The sequence below is a fragment of the Pundamilia nyererei genome, unplaced genomic scaffold, assembly GCF_000239375.1.
Source record: "Pundamilia nyererei isolate P.nyererei 1_Seehausen unplaced genomic scaffold, PunNye1.0 scaffold00003, whole genome shotgun sequence".
NCBI lineage: Eukaryota > Metazoa > Chordata > Actinopteri > Cichliformes > Cichlidae > Pundamilia > Pundamilia nyererei.
The window spans coordinates 9470974-9485024 of NW_005187404.1; the positions used below are offsets into that span (position 1 = coordinate 9470974).

Consider the following 14051-nt stretch of genomic DNA (forward strand, 5'->3'; position numbering starts at 1 on the left):
TTAATTTTTCTATCGAGAAAAAGTTATATCGCGATACATATCGTTATCGTTCTATCGCCCAGCTCTAAATCTGTCCAATGGAAATGAAGCTGTATAGTGCACAGAGCACTGTTACTGCATTCAAGTGATTCAGTGTTGTTTCTAAACAGTCTTGATGTTTCAGCTCTGAGAGAACAGCTGACACAACCAGCGACACAAGCAGCGCGTGGACTTCACTGAAGCCATTACGACTCAATCGCTCATGTTCGACTCACCACTTCAAAGTTGCCAGGTGCAACAATCAGGTTGTCGATCACATTGTTGATCTTTGTGACCAGGGACAGGATGGAAGACTGACGGACAACGAACAAGGCTTGTGTAAGTGAACTTAAACAGCAGGTCAGGTGCACAGCTACTGGGTGAGTGCAGGCTCACGGACTGACCTGCTCCGCAGGGGTGGGGCTCAGGTCCTGGTTCCTTTTCAGCAGACACTCACTGAAAGCCGTCTCATCAGGTGCAGGCTTCACTCTGGGGAAGGCCATCTCACACTTGTGACAAACAACAGTCTGCTTGAGTACTTGCCTTTAGAACCACTCTATACTACTATTATACACTGACTGCTGGGTGACGTCTTGCTGCTTAGTAATTTGCTGAAGTGTCTAATTCCCACCACCACCCATACTTACCACATAAAAGTCGAATGGGATGTGTGGGACAAATGGCCGGTACCTAAACAAAAATAAGGTTTCGTTAACGTTTGGTCCAACAGCATTGCAGCTGCAGGGTCTGTATCTCTGGCTACACAGCAGTGTTAGCGGTTTTCATTCCAGTTCCCGGGGTTGGCAGTTAAAGCACAACATTCAAGATTTCATAGTTCTGTTGTCTGAGAACAGGAACAGAAAAATGAAGCGTAGAGATTTCAGCATTTACATTCTGACACATTGGTCTGGACAGGAGCACCGTACAGCGTGTGTGATGATGGTGCTGTTGGAGCAGCAGTATGCGGGACTGCAGAGAACTCACCCCTGGACCAGTCCCCCGCGGGCCCCGAAGCGGCCGCCTCGGCCTCTGCCGCGGTCTCCTCTGGACACAAACACAACACAGCTGACGTTAGCGCGTGCACGAGCCACGTTTGGCGACTGAGCCAACATGTAACGATGCTGTGATGTAATGACTTAATGTAGAGAGACTAATGCACCACATCAGCGCTGCTTCACTGAGCGTCCCAGCAGGGTAGCTATTAGCCAACGCGATGGATGCTAACATATGTGCACTACTGTAGCCTTCCCTACACCGAGAGAGCTCCTGCAACACTCCTCGGACTTTTGAATTCATTGAAAGAAAAAAGGAAACAGCGAGCTTTCAGACAATACACGCCACTGGCTTTAAATGACGAAGCCACTAACTGGCTGTGTCAGGCACTCAGAGCTAGCTTGTAGCACAGGTACGAGGTAAGAACTCAAAGACTTGATAGTACTCGACTTAAAACACATTGGCCAACGCGCTACACTCGGATACCTCATTGCGTACGACGTTTTGATTATTGTGCGTGGAAAATCTCAGAGAATTGTTGAACGTCCCTCTGTGGACCGGCTCCTCGCTGCTGCCTGTTAGTCGTCGGCTTCTTCTGTTAAATGGGCGGCACACTAAGCTCAACACTGCCCTCCACAGGACATCTTTAGAATCACACTGCGGCTGGGATTCTAACAACGTAGACCACAGGTGTCGAACTCCAGGCCTCGAGGGCCGGTGTCCTGCAGGCTTTAGATGTTTAGAGGTTTGACTCCCTATGAAGGAGCGTCCAATATGCTTACAGCCTCTACACCCTGAGGTTTGCTTTGCTTGCTTTGTGATCTGTTGTCTTGCTGTTCTGTGTAATGTCATGTACTGTTTTGCTGTTCATATGACTCTGTTTAATAAACTGTTTCCAGAATAATCTTTTCCAGAGGATCTTTTTGATTTTAATGGGATCTAAAAAGCAGGATCTGCACATCATTGGCTGGATAAGGTTTTCATGTTGGCTTCAAAATTTGCAACCCAACAAGTGCACCATCACCTACACCACTGCCGGGGAATCGTATGCTTTCCTCCAGCGCACAGCAGAATAAAACCACCAGTTCATTGACTGGATGAGGTCCTTAGCCCAACAGTATGTGGAAGGCAAGAAAGTCTGGGTCCTCCAAGGACAGTCCTCTCAAATGCATGTCAAAGAAACTGGACCCACATTACTCGGGATCGCTTTTCATTGAAGAAATCATTAACTCTGTGGCTGTGTGCCCCAAATTGCCGACCTCCATGAGAATACATTCCATGTATATCAGTTGAAGCCAGTATCTTCCAGCCAGTTGTGACTCCAGTCTACATGTCAAATATCTTTGGGCAAAACACTAACCCCACGTTCTCTGACACATCCACTGGAGTATGAATGTGTGTGAATGTTATATAAACAGCACTTATGTATCCATATAGAAAAATGTACACGTATGAGTTGGTGTGAATGAGGCAAATTAAAAGCACTTTGATAGCTCAGAGTTAAAAGTGCTAAATAATAACCAGTCCATTTACCATCTGATGTTCCTTAGTGAGCTGTGCAGTTGTCATGGAACTGAAGATGTTCAAATATTCGTTCCTTTTAGCCTTTGAAAATCTGTTGTGACTTAGTCATATGATTTTTTTATTAATAATTTATGTCTTTCTGTAATTTATACAGAAATTGCTCATGCTCGCAGCTTTCTAAAGTGACATATCAAATATTACTTTCATATGTAAAGTTATTACAAGAAAAGGTGAGATGGAGTATGAATTACAAACTCTGTGTAAGCAGTAATCTAATCAAAATGAAGCTAACACCTGTGAGACTTCATCAGAGGGGCAAATATTACAGTTGATGCTATCGTGCCAAAATAACTCAACACAGAAAAATGCCTAAATGTGTTGTGTATTTTATAGCATCTCACACCTTTGAACCTGTGCAAAGACTGATGCTGCTCAAGTGAAACGTCTCTGCTCTGAGGCATTGTGGGAAATGGAGTTATTCAGTTAGTGCGATTTAATTGCGCTGGATTTAAGTTTTGGAAGCGAGACAGCAAAGGTAAGACAGAATTCATGCTAATGTTTGAAGAGTGGCGGAGCCAGGAAGGTGTCAGTGAGGGGCCAGGACGGAGCTGTAATCGTTTCAGGTTGGCAGACATGTTTCAAATAAAATACACGGCTATTTCAGCACCGAAACCACAGACCTGTACAATGTTTGAATGCAGGTAGTGGTGGAGAAGATAAAATAATATTTGGTATAGCAAACTTTTTTCCATATTTGTGTGGATAAAGTAACAAAGAAGCTTATGCTGTACTAATGTGGCCCCGTTCACAGATTATTCTGTGTAATACTGCTAAATTATTACTGAATTATTACTTGAATCTTTACTGAAGCGCTGAGTTAAATGTCACTTTTTAGTTAATTTTTTAATTATATTCCACATATTAATGCAATAAATTTAATGTTGGCCATATTGTTGTTACATTATGTCACAGGAGTATGATGGACACTAGTCTCATAAACTACATGAGCTAATTGGAACTTTTTTCACTGTCCAGCTTGTTTTTCACCATAAGCAACATTCAGCTCTCCACACAAACATGAATTTAATTACACATAATCACACAAAGATAAAACAAAGCTTGACTTTATTTAGCAGAATCGTGGCCTCATGTGTGCATGCTGAGGAAGATTTACAATGATCTCAAAATTACATAGAAAAAAAAGACAAAGCTGTGGTTAATATTGCATTAATATACAACCTGCAGACTCGACAGAACAACCCCGCGAAACAAAAATATTAGTAACAATTCAACATCTCAAGCTAATCTTTAGTGACTGGTGAGAGCGATTTATCTGTGCAGCAGTAATTTTATTTTCAGTGAGATTAAAACTTTCATACATTCATTTACAGTTAATTCTATATTATAGTGTTTTGAACAGAGGACTAAGAAGCCACACATGAAAGCAGTGTCAGGTAGATTTGATCTGCTAAGCTAACTGTGGAGATACACGTATCTGTTCTGTGCATTTAACGAGTTCAACTGCTCGGGTTTTATGAAAACCTCATCTTATTCCCTAATTTGCCAAAAACAATGAACAATTATGAGACTGTTATATTTTTGGAGATATTTCTCTCTTTGAGTTCTCATTGGAGAACATTTCAGTGCACAAGTAAGTCAGAGGCTTACACGCCAGCAGCTGATGAGAGAAACCCTGAGTTACAAGCAGGAGTGCTGGGGCAGGCGAACAGTGTGACAGAGGGGGCTAAAGCCGCTGCTTTTATAATATTGACCAATTCTGTTCTTTATATTTCACAACTTCATTAATTTACTAAGTCATGTAAAGTTTTGATATTGACAGAAGTATAAATGGCATACTACGGCGCAGTAATGCTGTGTAAATGATGAATGAGCCACTTGTTAATACCTTAATAAGGCTTAATAGTGTGACATTATTATAAAGTGCTACCATGTCAACGTTCGTAATAAAACTGTTCCATCATAGTTTACTGTAGGGACAGCAGCACTAACACTGATGCTGTGATCACAACATGCCAGAAACTTGTTAAACATTCACATTTATTTTCCAACATAACATACAGAATATGCTTCCCTGCTGACACTCAGCCGTCTCTTGTGACTGACATGACACCACTGTGAGCTCTGTGCGCTGAGCTCAGGGTTCTGCGGTTTCTATTGGCTCCACCTGGGGCTCAGTGGGTGGGGTGGAGATGTCCTCTACCTGCTCTGAGTCAGGTTCTGTCACAACTACAGCCACCTGCTGACACGAAGAGAGCAGTCCGGTGTCAGTGTATGTATCAGCATACTGTAGGTAATAAATGAGAGGGTTAAAGGGCACGAGGTGAAAACCCTCGAGGTTCAAATCTGATGTGACGATCATAAATCAGATTCTTATTCCAGATCAGTAAAGGCACCGACAGCAGGCTGTAAACAAATCACACTTTTCTACTCTGAGCACTCAAAGTGTGTTTCATGCATGTGCATATATAAGTATATATATATATATATGCACATGCACAGATTACATTCATGCAAACACTCACACACCGATTATGCATCGAAATCTGGAAGTCATTCTTAATGCTCTCACCAGAAGCAGGATCATTCAGTCACAGGTGCCACCTTGTATTACACGCAGGTGTTGTGTTACCTGAGTTGGCTCAGCAGCAGCTCGAGCAGACTGAACGGCCTGAACAGTCTCCACAGCTGGGACAGGTGGGGGGCGAGTTTGCGGATAGACGGGTCCCTCACTGGGAGTCTGTGCGACACATTCACACATTTACGTAGATTTGACATGTTGCTCTCTGAACAGGCCAACTTTAAACAGCTCCGTGGAATCTGATGTTTCATCCTGTTTCTAAAGTCAACCAGATGTTACCACAAAGATTTCTCTGCGGTTTCACCTGCTGCAGCACACGCATACATCTCTGTTGTGATGCTGTGGCATGCACGAGTCTTCATTTCATCAGAGTCAAACCACAACAATGACATGATGCTAAATTTATTCACAGATTTAAGGAGAAAACCAGGTAAGTTATCGAACTAAAGGCAAATGCTCTAACATGAATGCATATTTATCAGCTCTGTAACTTTTTAGTGGGTGCATTCTTGTTCAGTTAGGTTTTAATGCAGGGGTGGGGACCTCCAGGCCTCGGGGGCCGGTGTCCTGCAGCTTTAGATCTCACCCTGGGTCAAAACACCTGAATCAAAGGATTAGTTCATTAGCAGGCCTCTGGAGAACTTCAGGACATGTTGAGGAGGTCATTGAGCCGTTTAAACCAGCTGTGATGGATCGAGGACACATCTAAAGCCTTGAAGCCTGGAGGTCCCCTCTCCTGCTTTAAGGTATCAAGGCTTACCTGGCTGCCACCAGCAGCTAGGACGCTGAGTCCAAACAGCATGGCAGTGATGCAGATTAGCAGCTCAAGCACCAGGAATATAACCAGTGTTCCCAGAATCCCATCAATCAATAGCTAGAGAAACATGAGAGAGACGTGTGTGAACATATATGATCAGAAAACCATGTTTGTTTCAGTGACAGTGATTGTTCTCACAAAAACAACAAATCTTTTGTCTGACCCAAATATATGTCTATCTTCTACATGCACACTTCAAAGACACGACTTCCAAAATATTAGTTATAACAACAGTCTGTCACTTACTTTACACTTTTGCTCGATCAGCCCGGTGCATTTCCTGAAACAATGTTGCTGCAGTGGACAGTAAAGACAAAGAAACATAGTCTCCTTTTTAAAAATGTGCAGGGTCAACTATGAAGTTATGTGATTCTATTAAAGGAAAACTACATTTATACCCTGCTGACAGCTCTGTGCATGCTGCATTACATGCATCATCCGTGTACGTGGCCATGTGACAGTTTTATGTGGTCAAAAATCGACCGTGTAAAAAAGTTGCACTCCCTGTTTTCTACAACACATTCAAAACATTGGAACCACATTCACAGACTGTATCTTTTAACGTGGCGACCCTCTTTGCCGTTCACAACTCAGCAACGTCGTGGTGCAGCTGATTTTGTGACGTGACTCTGCAACATGTAAATGTGTGATGTTTCTGTACTGTCTGTTTCTCAGAAAGAGAGAAATGTTGTTTACAAGACGTGAGTCCAGTTCTTGTTAATCAACAACTTAACATACGCTGCATTTCCCTGTTGTATTGTGTTTCTGATACCACCAGCACCACCCCAACATCCTCTCTGGCATCAAAGAGCCACTGTTGATATTTAAGAAAGAGGTGCAGTATCAGCTTTAAGATGCACAGCACAGAAACAGGCAGGGCTTAAAGGGAAGATCAGATGTAGAGGCTGCGATCACCTGATGGTCACTACTTTTTGTGCAACTGAATTCAACAAGATATAAGCAGATGTTTCGTGAGCTGTGTGGCTGATTTTCCGGACACTATAAAGTTAGTAGAAAAGGTCGAATTCAGTGAGTGAATCTAATCAGCATCAACCTTAAATATAAATTGATGTCGGCTACTGTCGTGCACATTGGTGTGAACGTCACCACAATCCTGCAAACTGAGCAGTTTATCCTGCAGCAAACTTGCAGTGGTGCGACCATGTTTCCATGCAAAGTTTGCATAGCACAAAATTAGCACATTTCATTTTGTTTTGCACAATCATAACCCCAGCAGCACATCATGATCTGATGCAAGAACTTTCAAATGAATTAGGACAGTAAGTGTCAAATGTCACTTTCTGATCGGTCCTTAAGTTTCCTGTTAATCTCTCCTGACGTCTTTCACCTTCTGTCAACATTAACAACGTTTTCTTTCTATGCCCAGGAAATAAACAACTGTACATTTGGTTAGCAGACATACTGCAACAACCTAACTACACTGTGTGTTGATGATGACCTCCCACTTAAACAACAAACAGCATTGTTTACGCCTGCTGCTGGATAAATCTAACACTAGAAAGTGCAGATCACGACTTTATATCTGCGCTGTGGCTGGGAGCAGATATAAAGTGGTGGCTGTAGCTCAGGAGGGAGCGCAGGTCATCTACTGATCGCAAGGTCGTGGTTCAGTCCCTGGCTCCTCCTAGTCTGAATGCCAATCTTGGGCAAGATATCAGCCCCACGTTGCTCTCCGATGCATCATCAGAGTATGAATAGTAGATAGCAAAGACACAAAGCATAGAAACAGTGATTGTTGCATTGTGCGCTCTGAATAAAGCGCAGTTCATTTACTGTGAACACGTGACAGGGAGGTGAAGAACAAGAGGATGTGTTGATGGTAGAAGCGAGCGAATGTCTTTATGTTATTATTACTGAGCTGTCACCAAATACTACGTCCTCTGACAGTGATATATATCAACGTGCCTTTCACATTTAATTGGTCATCAAGTGAAGGTCCCAGAACAACATTCTGGATCATTCCGGCACACCTTAACCCCTAAACATAGATGTGTTTTGGCAGCTGGCCTTATTTCACATGCATTTATTGAGGTTTTGCACTAACCACGTGACATTAACTCACGTGCCATTTTGGATGACAATTATGGTGACGATGTAAGATCAAATGTGGCAAGTGGATGCTAGAGATCGATGGCAGTCGCTGGGAAAATGGTTGCTAATAGTATGATGAAAGATTTCTAAGGTCTCTAACACATGTACTGAAAGGGTACATGTAGCACTTTAAACACAAAATACAACGGGCAGAAGATTCATGCACAGGAATGTGTGACGAGCTGCTGCTGTAGTTTAATATAGGACATATTAAACTTAACAACATAAGAAAATCAGTCACTGTCATGAATCCCTTTTTTGAACATTAACATCCACCTGCACCCACCTCCTGCTTCATTATTTTTACAGGAAGGCACATTGAATTTGGCGACTGTGCATCCAAAATAGTTTTAACCCTTTCACCGTGGTCACTACAGTTACAGCTGTTCAAACGCTGTTTCCTTGTGTTTGTGTCAGTGTTGATGGTGTACTTGCACATTAACCACTACATTGGACACTGATGGGTCACTCCACACCCTGCCACCCGCTGCTCCTTTAATGTGACTATAGATGTGCGACGCGTTTCATTGTAATTGTTGTTATTTAACCCTGTCATGCATGAATTATGACAACCTCAGTCAAGATTTTTCTGAAGTATTCTTATTCATCTTTTCATGCCTAGAGATGAATAAGAATACTTAAGAAAAGGGATTAAAGTTAATCAAGTTACCATCAGCCAATCAAGCTCTGTCACTAGCTTAAATCTACTGTAGCCTACTTGACAGCCGAATCTAGTTCAAGTGAAGTTTGAATTTTTGAGCATTTCTACTGAAGCAGGTTTGTGAGGTCTGGCCTGGCTTGCAGTCTCCGCTCTTGCACCACTGCATCGCATGCTTTGCGTTGCTCTTTGGGTTGTAAGGGGGGATGCGGCTGCTTGGCCGTGGAAACCTGTTCCATGAAGCTCTCTACGCACTCTTCGCGAGCTAATCTGAAACTACATGAAGTTTGGAGGTCTGCAGCAGCTGACTCTCCAAAAAGTCGCTGTCATTCCCAATCACTTCCACTTTGTTATAATACAATAAATAGTTGACAATGAGGAAATTTCATGAGTGGACGTCTTACACAGGTGGCATCCTATCACAATGTCTGTAGAAGCAGTCTGCATGCATAGCTGTTTAACTGTCTACAGCTGTGGAACATCTGGATTCAGTTCATTACCTTTGGCATTACAGTGCATGCCTGTGCAGCTTTTCAGGTCAGGGTTGTCTTAACAGCTTGGAAAAAGAGGGCTCAGTGTTGTGTTTTGTTCTACCACCAGGAGGAGTATCTTGAAATTTTGGGAGCCCCCCCACAGCACTATGAAGCCCCAGTCATCCAGGCCCACAGACTGGTCAGTGACCCTCCGGCAACCACCGGATATCCCAACAAAAGCAGTTGCTCTAGCAGGCTGTTCTCAATCAATGCTCAAGACGTCACATGAAAAACACTTAAAATGACAAAAAGAGGAACTGCCAGGATAACGGCTGCTGACATGACTGTAAGCGTACTTACTGTATCTTTTTTCTAGCTGGACTTTCTTTGATAAATATCTTTACAGCATGTCCTGCAAACATTGTTTCAGTCTTGCACCAGGCAAGACAAATTTATCCCAAAGACAGCAAAATCCCAGCATCTTAGCCCCAAACCTTTGCTGGTGATGTTTTTTAGGCAGTTTCTATTTGACAAACTGCAAGTACATGTGAATGATATTATGTTAGATGTCCTGCAGATGCTGCTCCTAACCAAAGTGTAACACTGTGTGCTGCAGAGCCAGAGAGTGTCACACATTGTCATCAAAGACAGTTAATATTCGGCCTTAAAATATGAACACTCAGTAAATCAATGTTTATGTGTTACTAGCTTCTCTCTGTTGTTATTTATAGACAATACCACAGCATGTAGCTCCAGTTTACGGCAGTGTTCACAGTGGTAAGAGTCCTGGCGGTAGGGCAGGTGCTTGGACATTAGACCCAGGGCAGCGGTGGCAAACGCAGCACTGATGAGATGAAGCACCAGGACACATTTCACCTGCAAGCAACAATCGTATTATTCAGACACAAACCACGCACAACCTGTAAGGCTAATGTGTTACTATGCTACGCCAAGTTGAATCACTTCTGAATGTGACTGTCCAAATGGGACGTACACTCCACCTTTAAAGTGTCCTCCTTAACAACACTGATAACATGTTCATGCACGTTTTCATGAGCCCTGATTTCAGGTTGACGTGAGGAGTTTTATCCAGATGCCGGTCGCTTATTCTCCTTCGTTCGTCTTTTAGATGAAAACACTTATCTTACAATCCTTCGTATCTTGAAGATGCAGTTAAAACGTGCCTACATAGCAGGTGAACACTTTGTTCTCTTCTCGTCCACAAAGTTAAAGCAGAGAAGAGTCAACTTTCAGTCAACAGTTCAATTATTTCTGACAGTGTAAAGATCAGGGACACAGGTCTGCAAAAACCTGTTTTTTCTGCTGGGATATTTTTGGCAAATCTGATGTTTTTCAGGGAGCTGAATCCAAAAATGACCTTCACTTCCCTCCACCATGTACAGCTTTTTTGGCAAAGCGTGAGGAGTTTACATGAAAAAAGCACAACAGTGATGAAAAAAATCTATATTTTATTACAACTATGAATAATTTTTCTTACAATTGAACAAAGAAAACCCTTTTCCTTCATGATATATTTATCGCTACATATTTACTCTTTTTGTCTGAGAAACGTCACACTTTTGCTTTCCATCCTCTGGTTCCCTCCTCGCATTTTCCATTTGCATTTCTCGTGAGTCTCGCTCTTACAAATATGAAATTAATAGAAGAAATAATTTTTGGATGTGTTTTTTTAATCAGTTTAAAAAGGGAAACTGTTAATTAAACTAAAAACACGAGTTTTGCAAGAAAACCTGATGAGATGGAATTTTGAAATTCTTTTTCCTGGTTTCAATCTACATGAAACAGTCAGAAAGTCCTACGCAGCTCTTTGGTTGTAGACCTGTGTTATTGTAATTCTTAAACACCCGACATAAAACCTGGATTAAAGCTGAAAGTCTACAGTGCTAGTGAGCTGGTAACTGGTTGAAATGATTATTTTCATTATGGATGCATCTTGTCCTCATCCATACAAACAGAACCACTGCCTTTTGTTCTGCTGGTTCACAAACAAACCCAAGAGAAGTGGTTTGTTTGTAAAGTACTACATATCTACAGATTCTTCAGCTTGAGATCATAAGTTCCCCCAAAACTAACTAAGAGATCCTAAATCAGCACATAAATAAATGGCAAAAATACACCGATTAGAAATAGATTTAAGGATAATAAATCAATTAGAAATTTAAAAAGCAGATCAGAAAAGAATTTATGCAATGCAAATATAGTTACATACAAGGAACCCTGAACAGCTGCTTTTGCTGACTTTGAATGCAGAAATGCATTTTCATGCATGGCACAGACTCACCCAGAAAAGAGTAGGTCTCCTCCCACTGTGGACCAGCACTGACCCAGACACAGTCACCTGGTGCATTACAGTGAAGTCAGACGCAGCTGATGAGTATAACATGATGACGTGACCTGACCAAATCTAAAAGTAGCTGCTGGAGCTTTCGCCACACTGACCTGTACGACAACGATGAGGAAGAGAGCCACATCTCCGGTAAAGTGGACTTCGTGAACCTGGAGCACAGACGCGCTCAGACAAAGGATCAAAATCCCGATAACAATCTGGATGGCCTGAGAAGAGTCGCCAGAAAAAGTCATCAGAACATCATGCAATACATTTGAAACTTCTTAATGAGGAAAAATGCACTGAATATGTCCCAAATATTGCTTTGAAAATACCCATGTGTTATGTATAAACAGACATCTGTTCCTATGTACACGTCACAGACTTTGAATGGTTTTCTTTACCCCTAGAGTCTTGGGCTCCATCTTAAAGAGGGACTGTCGCTGTCCCTCAGAGAGCGTCCCTGCTGGAGGCAGCGGATTCTTTTCTTCATGAGCCATCCTGCTGCTGACGGGGAAACAACAGCTTTCAATATACAGCCCAGAACATGTCATGTCTGCTAGTTGGAGGTGTTGTGCATCCACCTACTGGCTGCTCACGGACACATGCAGGTCCTGCAAAGTACTGCAAAACTGAAACTCTCTGATTACTGTATTAGTAAATTTAGGGTACATCAAGAAATCATCAAGTCTTTACTGTTTCCACTATAAGATCAGTGAACCTGTCCCCTGTATAAAACTAAAATGTCTCCAGACTGTCTCTGTCAAGGTCACAGGCTCGACTTTTAGCAGTAATAACACTGATGGATCAGCAAAGGAGCGATGCAGCTACTGGCAGACTGCAAATCTGCGATTAACGTAATGATTCATGTGCTGACTCATTTTCCAGATCGAGCCTTTAAATTATTGTACGAATGAGCCAGAACGTATGAATGCATGTGTAGCCTACAGAGACGCTGATGATGATGTTTCTGCAGTTAAAAATAAACCAGAGCTGCGCAGGACCGCAGTCAGATCTGGCACCGCTGCACCACAACATGAGAATAACATCACACTGCCTAGTTTTTGGACATTCCCACACATCACAGTGTTTAACTCACACTGATGTACATATATCTATATATTTATGAAGACGAAGAAAAAAAAGAAAGGGGAAGAACAAAGAAACAAAATGAGAAAAATAAAAACCTGCAGTGTCCATAACCAAACGATGACTGCAGTGAACGATCTTACCTGAGCTGTGTCGCGTTTTTCCAGAAGATACTGAGCAGCTTTAGGAGAGCACCAAGCCTGCCGTGAGTGCGGATGCTCTGCAGACTGCAGCGGGGTGTGTTCGGGTGTATCCTGCCCCTGCAGGAGACTGATGCTGTGTCATGCGTTTCACATGCACGAATTCAGGCAGAGGAACCGTTAGCAGGCTGTCCCGTTACTGCACCTTTAATATGAACACCAGCGAACCTTCAAGAACCGTCTTTCCGTCGTTCTTGACGTCTGCGCTCGGTCGTAAAAACAAATTTGAAGTTGTGCTGAAGTGTTAAAGACTTAATGTCGCCATCTACGAGATTTTGCCAGAGTAACGTCAGTGGCAGATGTAAGATATTAAAGTTAGCAATAAAAGTAACAGTAGATATAACCGGTTATTATTTTGTTTCGGATGTTATTACTGAAGCAAGAACCGGAAAGAACACACAGCTCATCTGAGATTTACCAAAAAACATCCCAAACAGTTCTGAGAAAAATAATTTGTGATGCAGTGATGGGATTTCCGGCTCTTTTTAGAGAACATACTCTTTCGGCTCGACTCACTAAAAAGAGCCGGCTCTTTCGGCTCCCAAGCGGCACTTCAGGTTGTTTTGTTGCTTTAATTAATTTATTATCAACAACAATATAAAATAAGATTTAGTGCATGAATAAACTTCCTGAAAACTTTATCATCCACAACTGAAAATGGTTGGAAATTAAGAGCAGTCATTTTTGCCAATCCTTCATGACTTGAGTTCTGTCTTGCTGGGTCACAGACTTCTGCAAAAACCGTCTCATAGAGCTCTGGGTTGTTTAGGTGCTCGTGGTGGTGTACTGCATGATGCTGTAGGTGAAGCAGCAGCAGTTGCAGTAGACACACTGGCACCTTCATTAATAACCCACTCAACTGTGTTTTATCTTCCCATTGCACTGATAGGTGGACAGTTCTCAGGCTGCTGTGCAGGCTGTATGTGGAGCCGGCTCTGTATGATATCCTTTTCTTGCAGACTCTACACTCTGCCTTTGTATTGTTAATATAATTGAAATGGTTAAAGATTTTACTTCTTTTCTTGGTGTCACTTATTTTCTTTACTGTACCTTTCTAAAGTGTCCATGCTGTCTCTTGCTGGTGCTCCTGGCTGTCTCCTCCCTCCTGCTCTGTTCCTGTGCTGCTGTGACTGCCAACAGTGGCTCAACCAGTTATTAAGTTCAGGGGTCAATCACTTTTTTTATACCAAGGCACGTGCAGCTTTTCCCGTTAATAAATGA

At 42.4% G+C, this 14051-nt stretch overlaps 2 protein-coding genes across 2 annotated transcripts in view; both read right to left on the reverse strand.

Annotated features, from left to right (window-relative positions):
- The window catches only part of ilf2 (interleukin enhancer binding factor 2), a 6649-nt gene extending 5008 nt beyond the window's left edge, over positions 1–1641 (reverse strand). The window contains exons 1-5 of the mRNA XM_013910479.1: positions 1498–1641; positions 1003–1062; positions 666–708; positions 423–527; positions 242–332 (exon numbers count right to left, since the gene is read on the reverse strand). Coding sequence (XP_013765933.1) covers positions 242–332; positions 423–527; positions 666–708; positions 1003–1062; positions 1498–1502 — 304 coding nt within the window. The 5' untranslated portion in view covers positions 1503–1641. The remainder of the gene's footprint in view (positions 1–241; positions 333–422; positions 528–665; positions 709–1002; positions 1063–1497) is intronic.
- Positions 1642–3658: 2017 nt separating this feature from the next.
- Positions 3659–13263, reverse strand: LOC102199211 (uncharacterized). The gene is made up of 9 exons (XM_005720913.1): positions 12774–13263; positions 11946–12048; positions 11655–11768; positions 11497–11553; positions 9933–10070; positions 6198–6245; positions 5895–6008; positions 5186–5293; positions 3659–4792 (listed from the first exon to the last, which is right to left on the reverse strand). Exons 2-9 carry the CDS (start codon positions 12039–12041, stop codon positions 4691–4693), a joined length of 777 nt encoding a protein of 258 aa, XP_005720970.1. The 5' UTR covers positions 12042–12048; positions 12774–13263; the 3' UTR covers positions 3659–4690.
- Positions 13264–14051: the final 788 nt, after the last annotated feature.

Bases quoted from the DNA above. Each gene is read 5' to 3' on its own strand.
- LOC102199211 (XM_005720913.1), bottom strand. From the start codon at position 12,041: ATGGCTCATGAAGAAAAGAATCCGCTGCCTCCAGCAGGGACGCTCTCT. The intron at 11,554-11,654 runs GTCAGTGTGGCG...GTAATGCACCAG, and splicing joins TCCTCATCGTTGTCGTACAG to GTGACTGTGTCTGGGTCAGT. The intron at 6,246-9,932 runs GTATTGTCTATA...TGTCCACTGCAG, and splicing joins AACTGGAGCTACATGCTGTG to CAACATTGTTTCAGGAAATG.